A 14,726-nucleotide genomic window follows, 5' to 3' on the forward strand; every position below is an offset into this window, starting at 1 on the left:
GAGGGAGAGAGGAGAGAAGAGAAGAAAAGAGGGAATTTGGCTCTTGTTTGAGCCCTTTGATGAGAGAGAGGCAGATACGCGTCGGTTTTAGAAATTAAAGAAAATAAAAAGATTGACGGGAACACGTCGAGTTATTCGGTCAGTTTGATTATTCTGGTTTTTAAAAATTAAAAATCAAATCAAACTAAAGAAACCGAATAACTATGAAATTTGAACTGAACCGGATTAATTAAACCGAAAAAACAAACTATTTGAACCGAATTATTTCGGTTCAGTTAGAAACCAAATAAACACCCTACTTAGAACCAATCGCTCTCTTCTGAGTCCTGTCCATAACCCACTAACAAGCTAGATGCTTAAAATGTTTGTTATATTGGTAAAAAATAGTTAATCCTTGTAAGATTTTTATTTATTAATATCTTGTACTGTGTTTTCATTATTTTTAATTTAGTTGATACAATTATGCTGATTAATATGAGGGTTATTTTAACTTCAATTATTTTATCGAATTGTTTGAAAATAAAAAAATCTTCATTTAAAAAAAAAAACTGTGCCGGTAATTTTAAATTTTAATAAATAAATAATTAATAATATACTTTTTAAACTTATTGGCTATCCGATAAAAATTCTGACTACGTCTCAGATGCATAGTGACAAATGAATTATTCGGGTTCGGTTCGTCGAGATCAAAAATTCGTGATTCGGGTATAATTCGGGTATAATTCGGAATTATCCGGATCAGAAATCGCATTCAAGGGAGCAAAAAAAATAATTGTCCTTGGAAAAATTCAGGAAAAATTCGTGAATAATTCGTAAAATTCGGAAAAAATTCATAAAATTCGGGAATTATTCGGGTTTAATTCGGTCAAAGTTCGGTCAACCGAATAATTCGGTGTTCAGTTCGGCATCACCCCAAAAAAGAATTAAACAGGTATAATTCGGGTATAATTCAGGTATCTTGTGCTGAGAGACTTGCTGCAGGAATTGCCACGCAGAAGCTGCTATAGAATTGCTACAGGAAACAACCTAGTTCGAACCCTGACCCGCTGACCCGCTCTCGCCTATCCATGGTGCGCCTCTTGCACTGTTAATCAATCTCAAATTTTAGCGAGATAAGGAAGAGACAAATGACGAAATCGGCGACGGAGAAGAAGAGAGTTCGACGCGGGCCCCAGAATGGGGGTAGAGATCTCCCCGAAACCCCTTCCAAGGTTTGCAATTCATAGCTAGTAGGGTTTTGGTTTGAGCCTGACCCTTCGATTTCCCGCTGATCTGAGATGATTCTGAGGAAACTGGTTTGATGGTACCGAGATTTGCTAATTTCAGCGTGTACAGAGCTCTAGGATCCATAGCTAGTGCGATTTCAAGGAGAAAATGGGAGTTTATCCTATGTGTTTGATTATTTCGAATTGAATCATATTGGAATGGTCTAGTTCCAATTAAATTGTTATTGGCCAAGTGATGTTATTGGCTAAATAACTATGCTTTTGTTTGTAGATGCTTGCTGTATTAGGTGCTTTAAAAACTTGCCATGTTGATATTTTGGTCTATATTTGCAGAATTATTTTAGCTTCTTTAGTACCCTCTATGTTATTGAACATAATTATTTGTTCTAGGAACATACATTTTTGAGTTTGATGCCAGATGTTTTACTATCCTACTCGTGTACCGTAAGTTTCATTAATGAAACTGGTGGGCTCTCCCACTTTTTGTCAAAAAAACAACTTCCAATTATATTGTCTCTAGAATTGGTTCTGACTTTTGGCCTGAAATTTGCAGCACATTTCCAAAATGGTTCCATTTGCTGATTTAATTTTCTTCCCACATTGTCTAATATTTTTTCGCTAGGCAACCTGCATCAAGTACTGATACTTAACGAATATCATTGGTTATTCGTCGGAAACAATTGTTTAAATTCCTTTCTACCCTCCTGTTCAATTTATACAGAAGGGGGCTCAAACGAAAGATGTGTACCAACTGTTTGCTGAAAAGGTGAGGGACAACAAGCAGCTGTCATCACGATGGGCTATAATGCAAGAAACACGGGTCGAGTATTTCAGAGGAAAGGACTTCACAGTTTTCATGAAAAACCATCCTGAGCTTAGAGAAATTCTAGGCAACGATAAAGACCTTGACGTGGATGAGATTGTGAATACTTTGTTAAGTAAGCACCTCCTTATAAGGTGTGATCGGTTGGTCAAGACTCTCAGGCCTGGTAAGAAGAAGCTGTCTTCATGGCCTGCTCATTTACAGATACATACGGTACGTATTGTTATGTGTAAGCACTCTGTGCCTGCATTTTGGGTCTCTCTGTTTCTATATGTCAGAGAGGGGGAGGGAGGGTCAAAGAGAGAGGAGGTGAAAACAAATGAAAGTAAGATATTCTATATATATTCCAGGGTTACCATACCGGACTTGGTTTCATAGATTATTTTTGGTTTTTGCTCCTGATTTAAATAAAAGTATGAACATGTGCCTGATATAGAAGAAATTGCAAAAGTTTGCCTGGATTTCTAATCACAGGCAGGCACAATGGAGTATTGGGATGTGTGTGTGGCCAGGACAGTGTGGTTGCAGCTTTACCACTGTTGGCCACATGCGTTGATGTACGAACTGTGGCCAAATGCAGTCAGAAAGACAGGAGTCTGAAGTCTGAACCAGGCATACCTTTTGCCTTTTATACAACAACAACAACAACAACAACAACAACAACAACAAAGCCTTTAGTTTCAAACAAGTTGGGGTAGGCTAGAAATGAAACCCAACCGGATACCTTTTCTTTTTATATGGAACCATAAATAGACAGCGAGGAAAGTCTCATTTTAATAGGTTGAGGAGCTTGCTGTAGAAACCAATTCGTAGGGAATGATCTTGATTTTCTTTTATTTATTTTTCCTTATCTTGTTTCTGCTGAATTGGGTTCTCATGTAGAGAAACTTGGGGATTAGATCTTGCCTTGGTACCCAGTTAACTCAGTTTTATGTCAGTATGTTACTCTACCAACCATGTTTGTTGCCATTATGTACCTATCAAAATGTTAATCCCAGCTTTTTGTTTGATATAGATAACACTAAGAGGATACCTCAAATTTGGGCATCACTTTGTTTTATGCTAACCCTCAAAATATCTATTTTTACAAACATGCTGAATCTTTTCTTTAATATTATTTAACAGTATTTTACTTTTAGGAACAAGAATTTTCCGAGAATGATGGCTTCTTCGCTTGGACCTTTATGAAGAGGCGTACTCTGTGGCAGACTATCCTCTCTTTCCTGTGGCCTCTTTTAGCTCTTGCGATATGCCTGTTTCCTGTCTACCCATACCAGTGCAAGATTGTTGTTCTCTACTCCTGTGCTGGTGCCTTACTTTTCATTGTCACCATTCTCATTTGTAAGTTTCTGTTTTCATAGGGTTTTTCTTTTCTTGTGTGACTTTATACCCATTATAACTGTGATGTAGCAATCTATCCTCAGAAAGCAATCTGTTAGTAAATTGCATCATAACTTTTCCTTAAACTTAATAAAAATTAGTTTATAACCAGCTCATACAAAAATGTTACCTAAATGTACTTGGGTCAAATTTGAGTGCAAATTGGGTGAGAAACCAGCTGTTAGGACTTGGCTAAAATGCGATATGCCTACCAATCTGTAAAAATATCGGGCCGGTATGGTCTGAAGGTATCCCAAAAGAATTGAATGTTAGTGGCAAGTGCATTTAACTGTTTGCATGCTATATGCAAATCTGCAAAAATATTGGGCTGTCTTTTGCAAAAACCTTTAGCATATAAATCCTTATTTTTCCCATCATATTATCATAAATTACAGTTAGGGCTGCTATATTTGGATTATTGTGGATACTTCTTGGGAAACGTGTGTGGTTCTTCCCGAATATAAATGCAGAGGAAACTACCTTCAGAGAGCTCGTGAGGTTCTGGCCAGAGAAAGATGAAGGCGAGCCCCCTAAGTGGACTTCAAGGCTCTTCTATGCCCTTGTTTCCATGGTTTTCATACTGCTTCTCAGGCATCATGCCCCTGATGAAGCTGCCAGAGCCAGGTACCAATTTTTTGTTCGTGCACTGGCGTGGATCTGTCCCAGAATGTCCATATCCACAAGTGTTGAGTGAGGATATGGTGCTTTGGAAAGCACGGAATGGTCCATGTTATGGATGAATATCTCTGTTTACAACATTCAAACAATCGATCCGAACTATTTGATATCACCTCCATATAAGAATGTATTTGGAGACCAAATTTTATATTATTTTGAATTTTTTTTACGATTTTTTAGATAGGTAGAAAATCACCCAATCTAAAGATTTTGAACCATCCGAAAGTAGTGATTTTCTACCTATTTAAAAAAAATAGTAAAATCAATTCTAAAATATGTAAAATTTGGTCTCCAAGTACATTTTTATATGGAGATCATTTTGAGCGGTTTGATTGACTGTTTGGACTTTGAAAACAAAGATACGGATCCATAGCACAGACCGATTCATGCTTTGTGAAGTACCATAGCCTCACTCCTGTAGGTGTTGTTTGTGGATCAAATTTTGCTCTGTCATTTTAGCATGCATTACAAATTTTGCTTGAACTACCCCTTAACATAACTAAGGTTAATTAACGAAAAGAGCTGTGTGAAAACTGGAGAAGGACACATTTATTGAATAGGAAGTAGGTATATATAATGTATTGTATAGAAGAATAAGAATAAATGGAATGGTAGGCCTAAAACAGCCAGCAATTCAGACAAAAAGAGGAATGCAAGGGGCTTGATGCAGCTACTATTGGCTGGTATGCACATTTAACCTCACTCTTTGCTCTTCCTACTGCAGATACCATAAGAAGGTATCAAATATAATAGACGATGTGCTGGAGTGGTCGCCTAAGCTGGCACTGTCCGGCATGATAGACAAAAAAAACGTGGTTAACGCAACTGAGAGAAACATCCCCCCGACAGAGAGTAGTACAGTCTTTTCACCTCCCCCAGAAGAGACAGATTCTGCTGTCAGCATGGATGCTGGCACGGATGGAGTCGTGGAGAATGAAAGTGGAGTCGATGACAAGCCTGCTCATGAAGGGTCAAGTTCGAGGGAAGAAATATGAAGTGTAGAATGTTTTTTTGTCTAATGCAGACCAATAATATTTTGTTTAATGAAAGTTATATGGAATAATTTATGGTTGGTAAAATATCATGGCCTCTTAATTAGATTAGTTGGTCATTCTTACACTTTCGTTTCATTTCTTAATAGTTTGCTTTTGCCATTTGAAATTGGGTAATTTAAATTGCCAGAATTGTTGCATTTTTACTGCCTGCAGATGCATCAGGAATTCAATATAGCAATGGAAGGATAACGAGTTAACAGGGCCCATTTATCGCGCTTGTATTATAGGCTGTTGTGAAAGGGTTTCCCTTTTTAGGTAAAAGTATCAATTTACCAGTTCAGGGAATTTTCTGACTTGAACGTCTTTGATTGATGACAGCTGCGCTTACTATATGCAAAGAGTCGACGTTTTTAAGGTCATCACGTAACATGACACGCTAGTAATCAATTTTTCTAATATTATTTCTTCATTTTAATTTATTTTGCAATAGTTTTTTTCTTTTAATATTAAAACTTTTTTGAACTAACTTAAAATTGGAAGAATATAATTAAACGTGACAAATTATGTGATGTGATGTTTGATTGCGTCACATCTAATTGTCATGATCATTCGCATGACGTTACTATTCTCTATTTATATGTCATGTTGTGTAAATGGAATTTGGTCATGTCTCGTGACATTATAACTGGGTAGTCACATCACGTTTTTTCTTAGAGTGCATTTGGATCATTCAAGAATAGAGCTAATTTTGAATTAGCTACTCTATTTTCAAACATTGGTGATCTAAACACAAATTAGTAAATTGGGATGGATCAAAAATAGCTCTATTATACTAACTCATAGAAATGGTGGGTTAGTAAGAATAGAGCTAGTAGAATTAATGATATTAATAAAATATTTAATTCTAATTGAGAGTTAGTTTAAATATTAAATTAGTATTAAATAAACATAATATTAGATTAGTATTAAATGAACATATATTAGATTAGTATTAAATAAAATATTAGTTGAAATATTAAATGTAATATAAATATTAGTTTAGTATTAGATTAGTATTAAATAAAATATTAGATTAAATATAATATAATATTAGTTTAAATGTTAAATGTAATATAATATTAATTTAAATATTAGAATAGTATTAAATATAATATTAGATTAGATTACTATTAAATAAACTATTAATTTAAATATTAAATATAATATAATATTAATTAAAATTTTAATGTAATATAATATTAGCGTAAATGTTAAGTGTTGAATGTAATATAATATTAGTTTATATATTAAATTAGATTAGTGTTAAATAAAATATGATATTAAATATAATATAATGTTAGTTTAAATATTAAATATAATATAATATTAATTTCAATATTAAATGTAATATAATATTACTTTAAATATTAGATTAGTATTAAATATAGAGAAATATTCTGATCCTCCGAGCCATCATACCCAAGCGCATCCCCCAAGTAGTTTAATAGAAAAATCCTTCCAATATTGTCTAACTTTCATTTTCAGTCCTAATATCCAAACATTTAAAGCTATATTTATAATTTTTTAAAATATTACTCGCAAGCATTTAAACCTCTATTTAAAAGCATTTCTAGATAGTTTTAACTCTTAACTACTTTTGTCTTCAAGTAAAAAAAAGAAAGATTTTTTTCACCCACTCTTTTTTTTTCTCTAATCATTCTAATTCTTTTTTTCAACGGTCCATGATGAATTTTACGAATCTAAAAATACGAACATTTTCTATTCAATTTTATCTTTCAAATAAGATTCATGAAAAAATTCTTTTGAGTAATTTTGAAGTCATTTGTTTTTTTTTAAGTAAAACTCATGAGCACTTTACATTTTCAAGTTTTTAAATCTCAGTCTACAACCATTAAATTTTTAAGGCTTTATACATGAGATTTATATGTTTTGTACATGAACTTTGTACATGCAGTGTTATTGTTGAGGTTTATACGACAGATTTAAGACTTGTAAATAGAGGTTTAAATTGTTTTGAAGCAAAATTAAAAAACTGAAAGTCAAAGAGATTTAAAGTGGTAAAACAAAACGACGCAAATATAACTCGAAAGTTATTTTTCATGGATCTTATTTGAAAGAGAAAATCGAGTAAAAAAATATTTGTATTTTTAAATTCGCAAAATTCCTCATGAATCATCGGAAAAATGGACGAGAATGATAAGAGAGAAAAAAAGTGAGTGAAATGAATCTTTCCTCTTTTGACTTAAAGACAAAAGTAGTTAGAAGTTAAAAGTTAAAAAGAATTTTAATGATTTCAGATAGAGATTTAAATGCTTGCAAGTAACATTTTAAAATGTTATAAATAGGGATTCAAATCAGCTGAAATATGAGATCCATGAACAGTACCCCTGAAATTCCTGAAATCCCTAATCCAGCCGTCCAACTTTTTCCGTGCACGCATCTCGAAACAGTTGGTTTTTTTGTGCACACATCTCGAAATGGTTCAACGGTTGGATTTGGGATTCCAGAGATTTCAGAGTTACTGTTGATGATATCAGATTTTAGCTGATTTGAATCATATAAAAATAGCTTTAAATATTTGGATATTAGTGCTGGAAATGAAAGTTAGATAATATTGAAAGTTTTTTCTGTTAAACTACTTGAGGACACGCTCGGAGATTTTTTTTGACCTACAATTATCATGCTTCTATAATATTAGTTTAATCTATGAATTATTTATTCTCTTCATTGTTATTTCAAATATACAATCCAAACGATATTTTTACTAATCTGAATAATTCAAAGTTAGTGCTATTTTCAAACTATTTGGGTTAGCTTATTCTCAACTAATTTAAAATTCGTTATTCTTGCACTAATTCTTGCACAATTCAAACATACCTTATTAGAGTGCAAGAAAAATTAGTCTGTTTGATTTGTTTATTATTCCAGCTATTTACTATATATGATAATTAGGTACATGGACTGATTATTGGTTTGGTACTTGTACATTCCAAAAAGAGAACTCAAAACAAAAGGTAATTCAGAAGATCCGAACTCGCCGCCGGTGCCCATTGTTTGTTCCTGTGCGCAACACATGCTCCCGCCATCATATATTTAAATTGTCATAAAATTATATGCTGTGTCATTTATATAAATGTCATATTTGTTTTGGTGTTCAGACTTGCATTTTCCATTACTTGTGATAAATGTTTGTGTTTATACTAATTCGCGAGTATCTTCCTGCAAGTTCAGACAAAAATAATAAATGAATGAAAATATCTCGTTGAAAGAGTATAGAACGGAAGCGTAAGACAAATCTGAGAGACAAGATCAGGGATTAGTAACGCCGGATATCATATAATAACGTAAATATCACAAGTTCAAAATACGGTTGAAGAATTATTATAATCAATTAAATTAGAAAAGTCGACTTCATATTTAACTATAAAAACACAGGATATCATAAAATTAATATGAATCTCAGATTTTAACATGGTAGGTTCAGTCAACTAAAAAATCGTGGATATTAAACCTGACAGTTAAGTTTGCCAATTTATTAAATGAGTTGTTACTTATTAGAGATGCAAACAGGGTGAATTGGTCAGGTTGATTAAAAATAAAAAAAAACCTAGTTATAAAATATAGTAAGAATATGTTATACCAAATAGAAATATATAACATATTTTAATGACAAACATAAAAAAAAACTTTAACTAAAAAAAATTAAAATTTAATGTGTTTGGTGAGCTTAACTCCAAACAAATCGGTTTCAAATGATGAATCCGAACCGTTGAAATCTGTCTACCTTACGAGTGATGCGTCTACATGTGAAAATTTTAAACATTCGAATTAATTTCGTATAAAGTCAAGCGGTCAAAAAACATTCAAAAAATGAATGCACTAAAATTAATTTATTAACCTTCTAATTTTGACCGATTGACTTTATACTAAATTAATTCGAATGTTTAAAATTTTCACATGTAGACGCATCACTCGTAAGGTAGGCGGGTTCCAACAATTCGGATTCGTTATTTGAAACCGATTTGATAGGTTTTAGAGTTAAGCTCACCAAAGTGTAAGAACACCCTAGTTCTACTCGTATTAGTTTTACACAACTTTGTTTACAAAGTTCGTACTCAAATTTTAATTATTGGATTAAACAAAAGTCAATACAACCTAGCCATTTAAATGTTTGATCTGCAACTTTTTAGACCGGATCCATCGGATTAAACTTACCTCCTTAACCATTTAAATGTTTGATCTGCAACTTTTTAGACCGGATCCATCTGATTAAACTTACCTCAACCATTTAAATGTTGAATGAAGTGACACTGAACAAAAAAGTGAAAAAAAAGTACCAGCAAAAGCATTTCCCTTGCTGAAATCAGAAAAACATTTTGAGTTAACAAATTCCAGGAGGTTCACAACCACATAACATCCCCTTTTCAGTACATAATATGAAGAAAAGTAAAATGCTGAAAATCTGCAGTTCACCTGATAAGCAGGAAACAAAAAAGTTCACCTATCCAAATCACCATTTGTTACAACATTTTCACAAATCACTACATAAGATGGTGTTGAGGCCCCTAATGAATCCCTCTATATCCCTCCCACAACCTCGCTCTCAACACCACCTAGTAACCATAAACACAACAAAGAAAAGAAATGCAAAGACAATAAGCGAAACAATAAAAGCCAAGAATGAATTGCCTGAGAACAGAGACCAACCAGCCACACCTCCTAAATTCACCCCTCTGCCTCATTATTTCCCTTTTATCATAATAATATATCCTTATATTAGAAAGAAACAAAACAAAGGGAAAAAAGGCATAATGTACAGAGGCAGTAGCTAAATAAGGAGGATATGTCACTGTGTGGCTACTGCTCTACTATTAGGCGGCCGACCCATCATAGAGGGGTTGGTACAACTTTGCGGTTCTTGCAAGGAAGGTGATTGGCCGGTCGATTGACCGCCTGAGTTTAGACATGCATTGTTATTGTCAGAGTTGGTGGTTGGGGGTTCGGGCCCGCTATCACTTTTCTTTGTGTTAAGGAAGCGCCCTCCAGTGCCTCTTGCTCGGCGCATTGCATGCTGATGTCGCGATTCGTGCAGATATGGCTACATATGTATAGGAGTAGTAACATGTCATGTCATGTCACTCATAATCAACCAACAAAGCACTTACCAAAAAGCAAGAAGATTAAATGCAATGGTAAGGGACAACAATGTCAAATTTCTGCTTATCCTTCCAATAATTCACAATCTCTCGGAGACATGTTTTTTATGTTTTTATGGGAAAGAAAAGGCTAAGAGGCAAAAAAAAAAAATACATAGAACGGGACTATAAGAGGAGTTGAGGACGTTTTTGACAGCCTTGGATGTTGAGAAGTACAACTGAATTCAGGGCCCTAAACTGTCTGGAATGTTTAAAAAACATACACTACTACAATAGAATAAGAAAAATAACAAGTGCTAATAAAGAAGTTTATCTAGAAATACCTTTCGAGACTTGATAACTTTCTTCTCAAGCTCAGCCTTGGCACGAGATTGCCTTCGCCTCAGGATGCCATGATATTGTTTTGCATTCACATAAACAGGCTCTTCAGCCATCTCCAGAGGCAACGGCATGCGACTCTGCGGCATTCCTGGCATCTGGTAAGGTGCCTGAGCACAAATTGTGAATTAGTCATAAGTTATGGCATTAAAGCTATACATTGTAATATCAAATGACATACCATAGCCTGAGCTCCAAAAGGGGCAACCATCCCAGCAAAATATGGGTCAGAGAACGGATATGTTGCACAAGCCTGAATTAATGTACAAGGAAAATATTACTATGATATACAATAAGAAGAAATAGAATAATATATCATCAAAGGGAAAATAGATGGTACAATAGATTGGCCGAGCTCAAGTTGGGTTGGGGGTGTTAGGTAATCTGGCATGACGGGAGCCATGACTGACGTGACAGCTGGTAGCTGGTGAGTGTCACTCCCATCTAAAAAAACAACATAACTTGTCAGTAAACGGTGTTATTACATATCTTGACCTATCCCTACTAAACTTCTTGGTTGCATGTAATTAAGTCTTTATCTTTTGTCACTTCATTGTTTAAACAAGACCTGAAGTTCTTACCTTTCTCTTTTGCTGAATTTTCATTCTCACTATTAGCATCTCCTTGTGAGCTGTCTCCGGTTTCTTTAGAACCCGACATATTCTCTGGTAGGATAACGGATGGTGGCATTGCACCAAAAACTGGGCCCCGCCACCACGGCTGGACCATTATAGCTGGAGGCAAGGTGGCAGCTTGTTGTGACCCCACATCACCTCCCTTAAGGTTTGTTTCCATGTTTATATTCTTTTTCTTTCTTTTTTCAAATAGCTTCTGAAGATATCAACCTGCATTTAATAATTATCAAAGAAAATTATAAAAAACATGGTTAAACAAAGAATAATAATTCTTCAAGCCATAAAAATAGACAATTCAAGTCAAATTAAATTAAAGTGAGCATGATTTAGAGAATCAAGTTCAGGTTGTACCTTAAAGACCACAAAAAATTAAGTACTTGTGGATGTTTTTGTTAAATGTGAATCAACTTTTTCCAAAATAAATAGGAAAAAGCCAATGCCAACAAGAAAGTATAAATAATTTAAATGACACCAATCCAAGAAAAATAATTGAAGATGAATCACACCATGCAAGATTGCAGTTCATGCCATTAAATTTGTCAAATTCATCACACTTGAGTTTGCCATGATAGCGTCTCCTAACTATAAGGGAAAATAATGTGATAAAGAGCAGCATGACGTAGATCATCGCATGGTCTAATGTTATCACTGAGAAACAAAAGAACAAACCAACTACTTACCAATAACCCTTTGAATTTATTTTGAGTACGTAGACAGACATATAAAAAATCAACAAATACATTGATTAGTGGAAAGAATTATAAGTTATCACCTAAGAAGAAGAAACACAGGAACTAATGGAAAAACCTATAACCAGGCAGGGGCGGAGCCAGACTTTCAGACTATGGGAGTCAATCATATAGTTTTTTTTTTGCAGAAAATGGGGGTCAATTTTGTAGTATCATGTCATTTTACTCTCAATTATATAGAAAATCATATATAAATATAAAAAATTTGAAAAAAAAAAATGGGGGTCAATTGACCCCCATTTTTTCCTTTCACCCTCCGCCTCTGTAACCAGGACACCCACTGATTTAGAAAAAAAAAAGCATAGAATTAGTATAAGACCTGCATAAATGCACTCTATAAGAATAAAATGGACAAAGAAATAAGTATTCCAATTAAGCTTTGTAAAAATAGGTCAAAGACAAGAATTAGCAAAAGCAAATTCATGCAAACCAAAGAGTTAAATAATAAGTGATCGAAAGCAATAATTATCAACTAATCAGCAAAAATGGATTCATGCAAATCAAAGTTATTTTAATAAGAGTGTTACTTATCTCTAGCGATAAGCTCTACAGAGAAGACGAGGGATTTAACTTTATCAGAAAACTGATGAACTAATCAGGAATAAATTAAACTACAAAAGTTTCAAATTTAATTGACAAATCTGCGTACAGATATTAAATCAAACTTGGTTCTATGTTCTGAACCCCACACAGGATGACCAAAATATGTATGTTTAAGCAAAATCGAGTAAGTAATAATGTAAATAAGGAGATTATCGTCAATTGAACAAGAATCATCGATAAATTAATCACAAATAGTTCCTTTCAACGAATCAGATCATCAAAACTTGAAATCCATCCCTAAAACAACACTATCTGGTGGTTTTTTCCCAAAAGACAACTAAAATTAAATCAACTAAAAGAGAAATAAGAAACATAGGAAACAAAGTTAATACCAAAGGTAGATACTAAATTTAACTAAAACAACAAACTACATGCTGCACCAAACTCAAATCTAAAAAACCAACCAACAAATAAACCCGTCAAAACTTTAATTTAATAAGACCCAACACCAAAATCTGGGTTTACAGTCAAATTGAATCGATCGCGGAGCAAAAACCCAATTGAGGAAGGGGATAAAATAAAAACAAAATAGACCAATCAAAGGAAAGAGAAACGTACTGAATAAGTAGCATCAGGAGAGAGAGAGGAGAGAGAAAGGGGAGAAGGCGGTGCGACCAATAGGGGGGAGAGAGCTCCGAGGAGAATCGGAAGGAGACCAATTAGAGAGAAAGAACCCTAGACGGCCCACTCGACTCTTTCGTTCCACAAATTTCTTGCACTCATCTAAAGCGACAGCCACACCTCACAAGTCACAACGATTGAAAAAAATTTAGCGAGAGAGCGAGAGAGCGATGACGACTGCGCGCAAGGCAAAATTTACTCCCAGGAGAAAGGGAAAAAATAAAAAGGTAAAAATATCATTACACAGGGAGCGAGAGCGACGACGACTCCGGGCATGGCAAAATTTTACGCTTAGAGAAAGGGGTAAAAGGGTAAAACCAAATAAAAATACAGATTTGAACATAGTTTTGAGTTCATACAGCGCAAGAACCTGTTATTCGGATCCCAACCAACCGTTAATCTTGTTAAGATTCGTGCAGGAAAAACTTACTTTAATAAACACAAGTTCTATTATCCCTTGAGATTTGAGAATAACAACAGTTTTATATATTTGAAGTAAAAAATAAAAACTGCTTTGTTAAAATTTCCTGTACTCAACTAAAGTGATAATCACACAACAATTGAAACAGTTTTATAGAGAGAGTGAGAGAGCAATGACGACTGCACGAAAGTCAAAGTTTAGTCGCCTAATAGCATACTCGTAAAAGAGGTTGAGAGAAGCACGGTGATATATTTCGCGAATAAAACGCTTATTGTTTTATTTGTGAATAAAACGTGTACTGATTATTTGAACGATGAATTATTCAGCGAATTGAATTATTTATGAATAAAATGTGTACAAATTATTCGTGAATGAATAATTTTTAAATTATAGTCGAATTATTTTCGAACTACGAATTTGTGACTCCACCAAATTAAACTCGAATAATTCATTTGTCAACATTGTAAAAAGAGTACATATGCAACACACGAATCATATGCAACATTGCTTTGTTTTTGTTTACAACATGTAACTAGATATTTTCATTAATCAGAACAAAAACAATTACACACATCAATTCGTACTAGTACAGATACTATATAGTGATGTCAAAAAGGACTCTTAAAGCCACACAGACTTATAAAATTTTAAGAAAGCGTCACTAGAAACATAAAACGACGCTAAAATGTGTCGGGCCGTTAAAATGACATGGTATATATATATATATATGAGGAGGGTTCAAATGCACCCAAATTTTTGTGCACCCAAATGCATCATATTTTTCAAATCCTTCTTCTCCGTTTTCAAAGTCCGAATAGTCAATCCGAACCGTTAGATGCGATCTATATATTAAGATGTGCTTGAAGACCAAATTTTATATTTTTTGGAATTTTTTTACTATTTATTAAGCCACTTTGAAAATCGCTGATCCAATGGTCCAGAAAATGTAAAATCAGCAATTTTCAAAGTGGCTTAATAAATAGTAAAAGAATTCCAAAAAATGTAAAATTTGGTCTCCAAGCACATCTTAATATATAGATCGCATCTAACGGTTCGGATTG

General features: G+C 33.9%; 2 protein-coding genes across 5 annotated transcripts; one reads left to right on the forward strand and one right to left on the reverse strand.

Annotated features, from left to right (window-relative positions):
- The first annotated feature begins 1,009 nt into the window (after window positions 1–1,009).
- On the forward strand, window positions 1,010–5,226 carry LOC144551261 (translocation protein-like protein). The gene is made up of 5 exons (XM_078299158.1): window positions 1,010–1,211; window positions 1,948–2,262; window positions 3,189–3,390; window positions 3,825–4,053; window positions 4,832–5,226. Exons 1-5 carry the CDS (start codon window positions 1,128–1,130, stop codon window positions 5,100–5,102), a joined length of 1,101 nt encoding a protein of 366 aa, XP_078155284.1. The 5' UTR covers window positions 1,010–1,127; the 3' UTR covers window positions 5,103–5,226.
- A 4,199-nt stretch (window positions 5,227–9,425) lies between these two features.
- LOC144551262 (nuclear transcription factor Y subunit A-1-like) lies at window positions 9,426–13,497 on the reverse strand. Of its 4 annotated transcripts, none has more exons than XM_078299159.1 (6): window positions 13,182–13,497; window positions 11,218–11,481; window positions 10,977–11,080; window positions 10,818–10,889; window positions 10,582–10,746; window positions 9,426–10,200 (listed from the first exon to the last, which is right to left on the reverse strand). In XM_078299159.1, exons 2-6 carry the CDS (start codon window positions 11,429–11,431, stop codon window positions 9,949–9,951), a joined length of 807 nt encoding a protein of 268 aa, XP_078155285.1. In that variant the 5' UTR covers window positions 11,432–11,481; window positions 13,182–13,497; the 3' UTR covers window positions 9,426–9,948. The 4 variants fall into 4 exon arrangements, with proteins under 4 accessions (XP_078155285.1, XP_078155289.1, XP_078155288.1 ...); XM_078299163.1 differs by having other exon boundaries at window positions 13,178–13,414; XM_078299162.1 differs by lacking the exon at window positions 13,182–13,497 and adding an exon at window positions 11,778–12,109.
- Window positions 13,498–14,726: the final 1,229 nt, after the last annotated feature.

This window comes from Carex rostrata, chromosome 3 (assembly GCF_964058835.1).
Source record: "Carex rostrata chromosome 3, lpCarRost1.2, whole genome shotgun sequence".
In the NCBI taxonomy this organism is placed as follows: Eukaryota; Viridiplantae; Streptophyta; class Magnoliopsida; order Poales; family Cyperaceae; genus Carex; species Carex rostrata.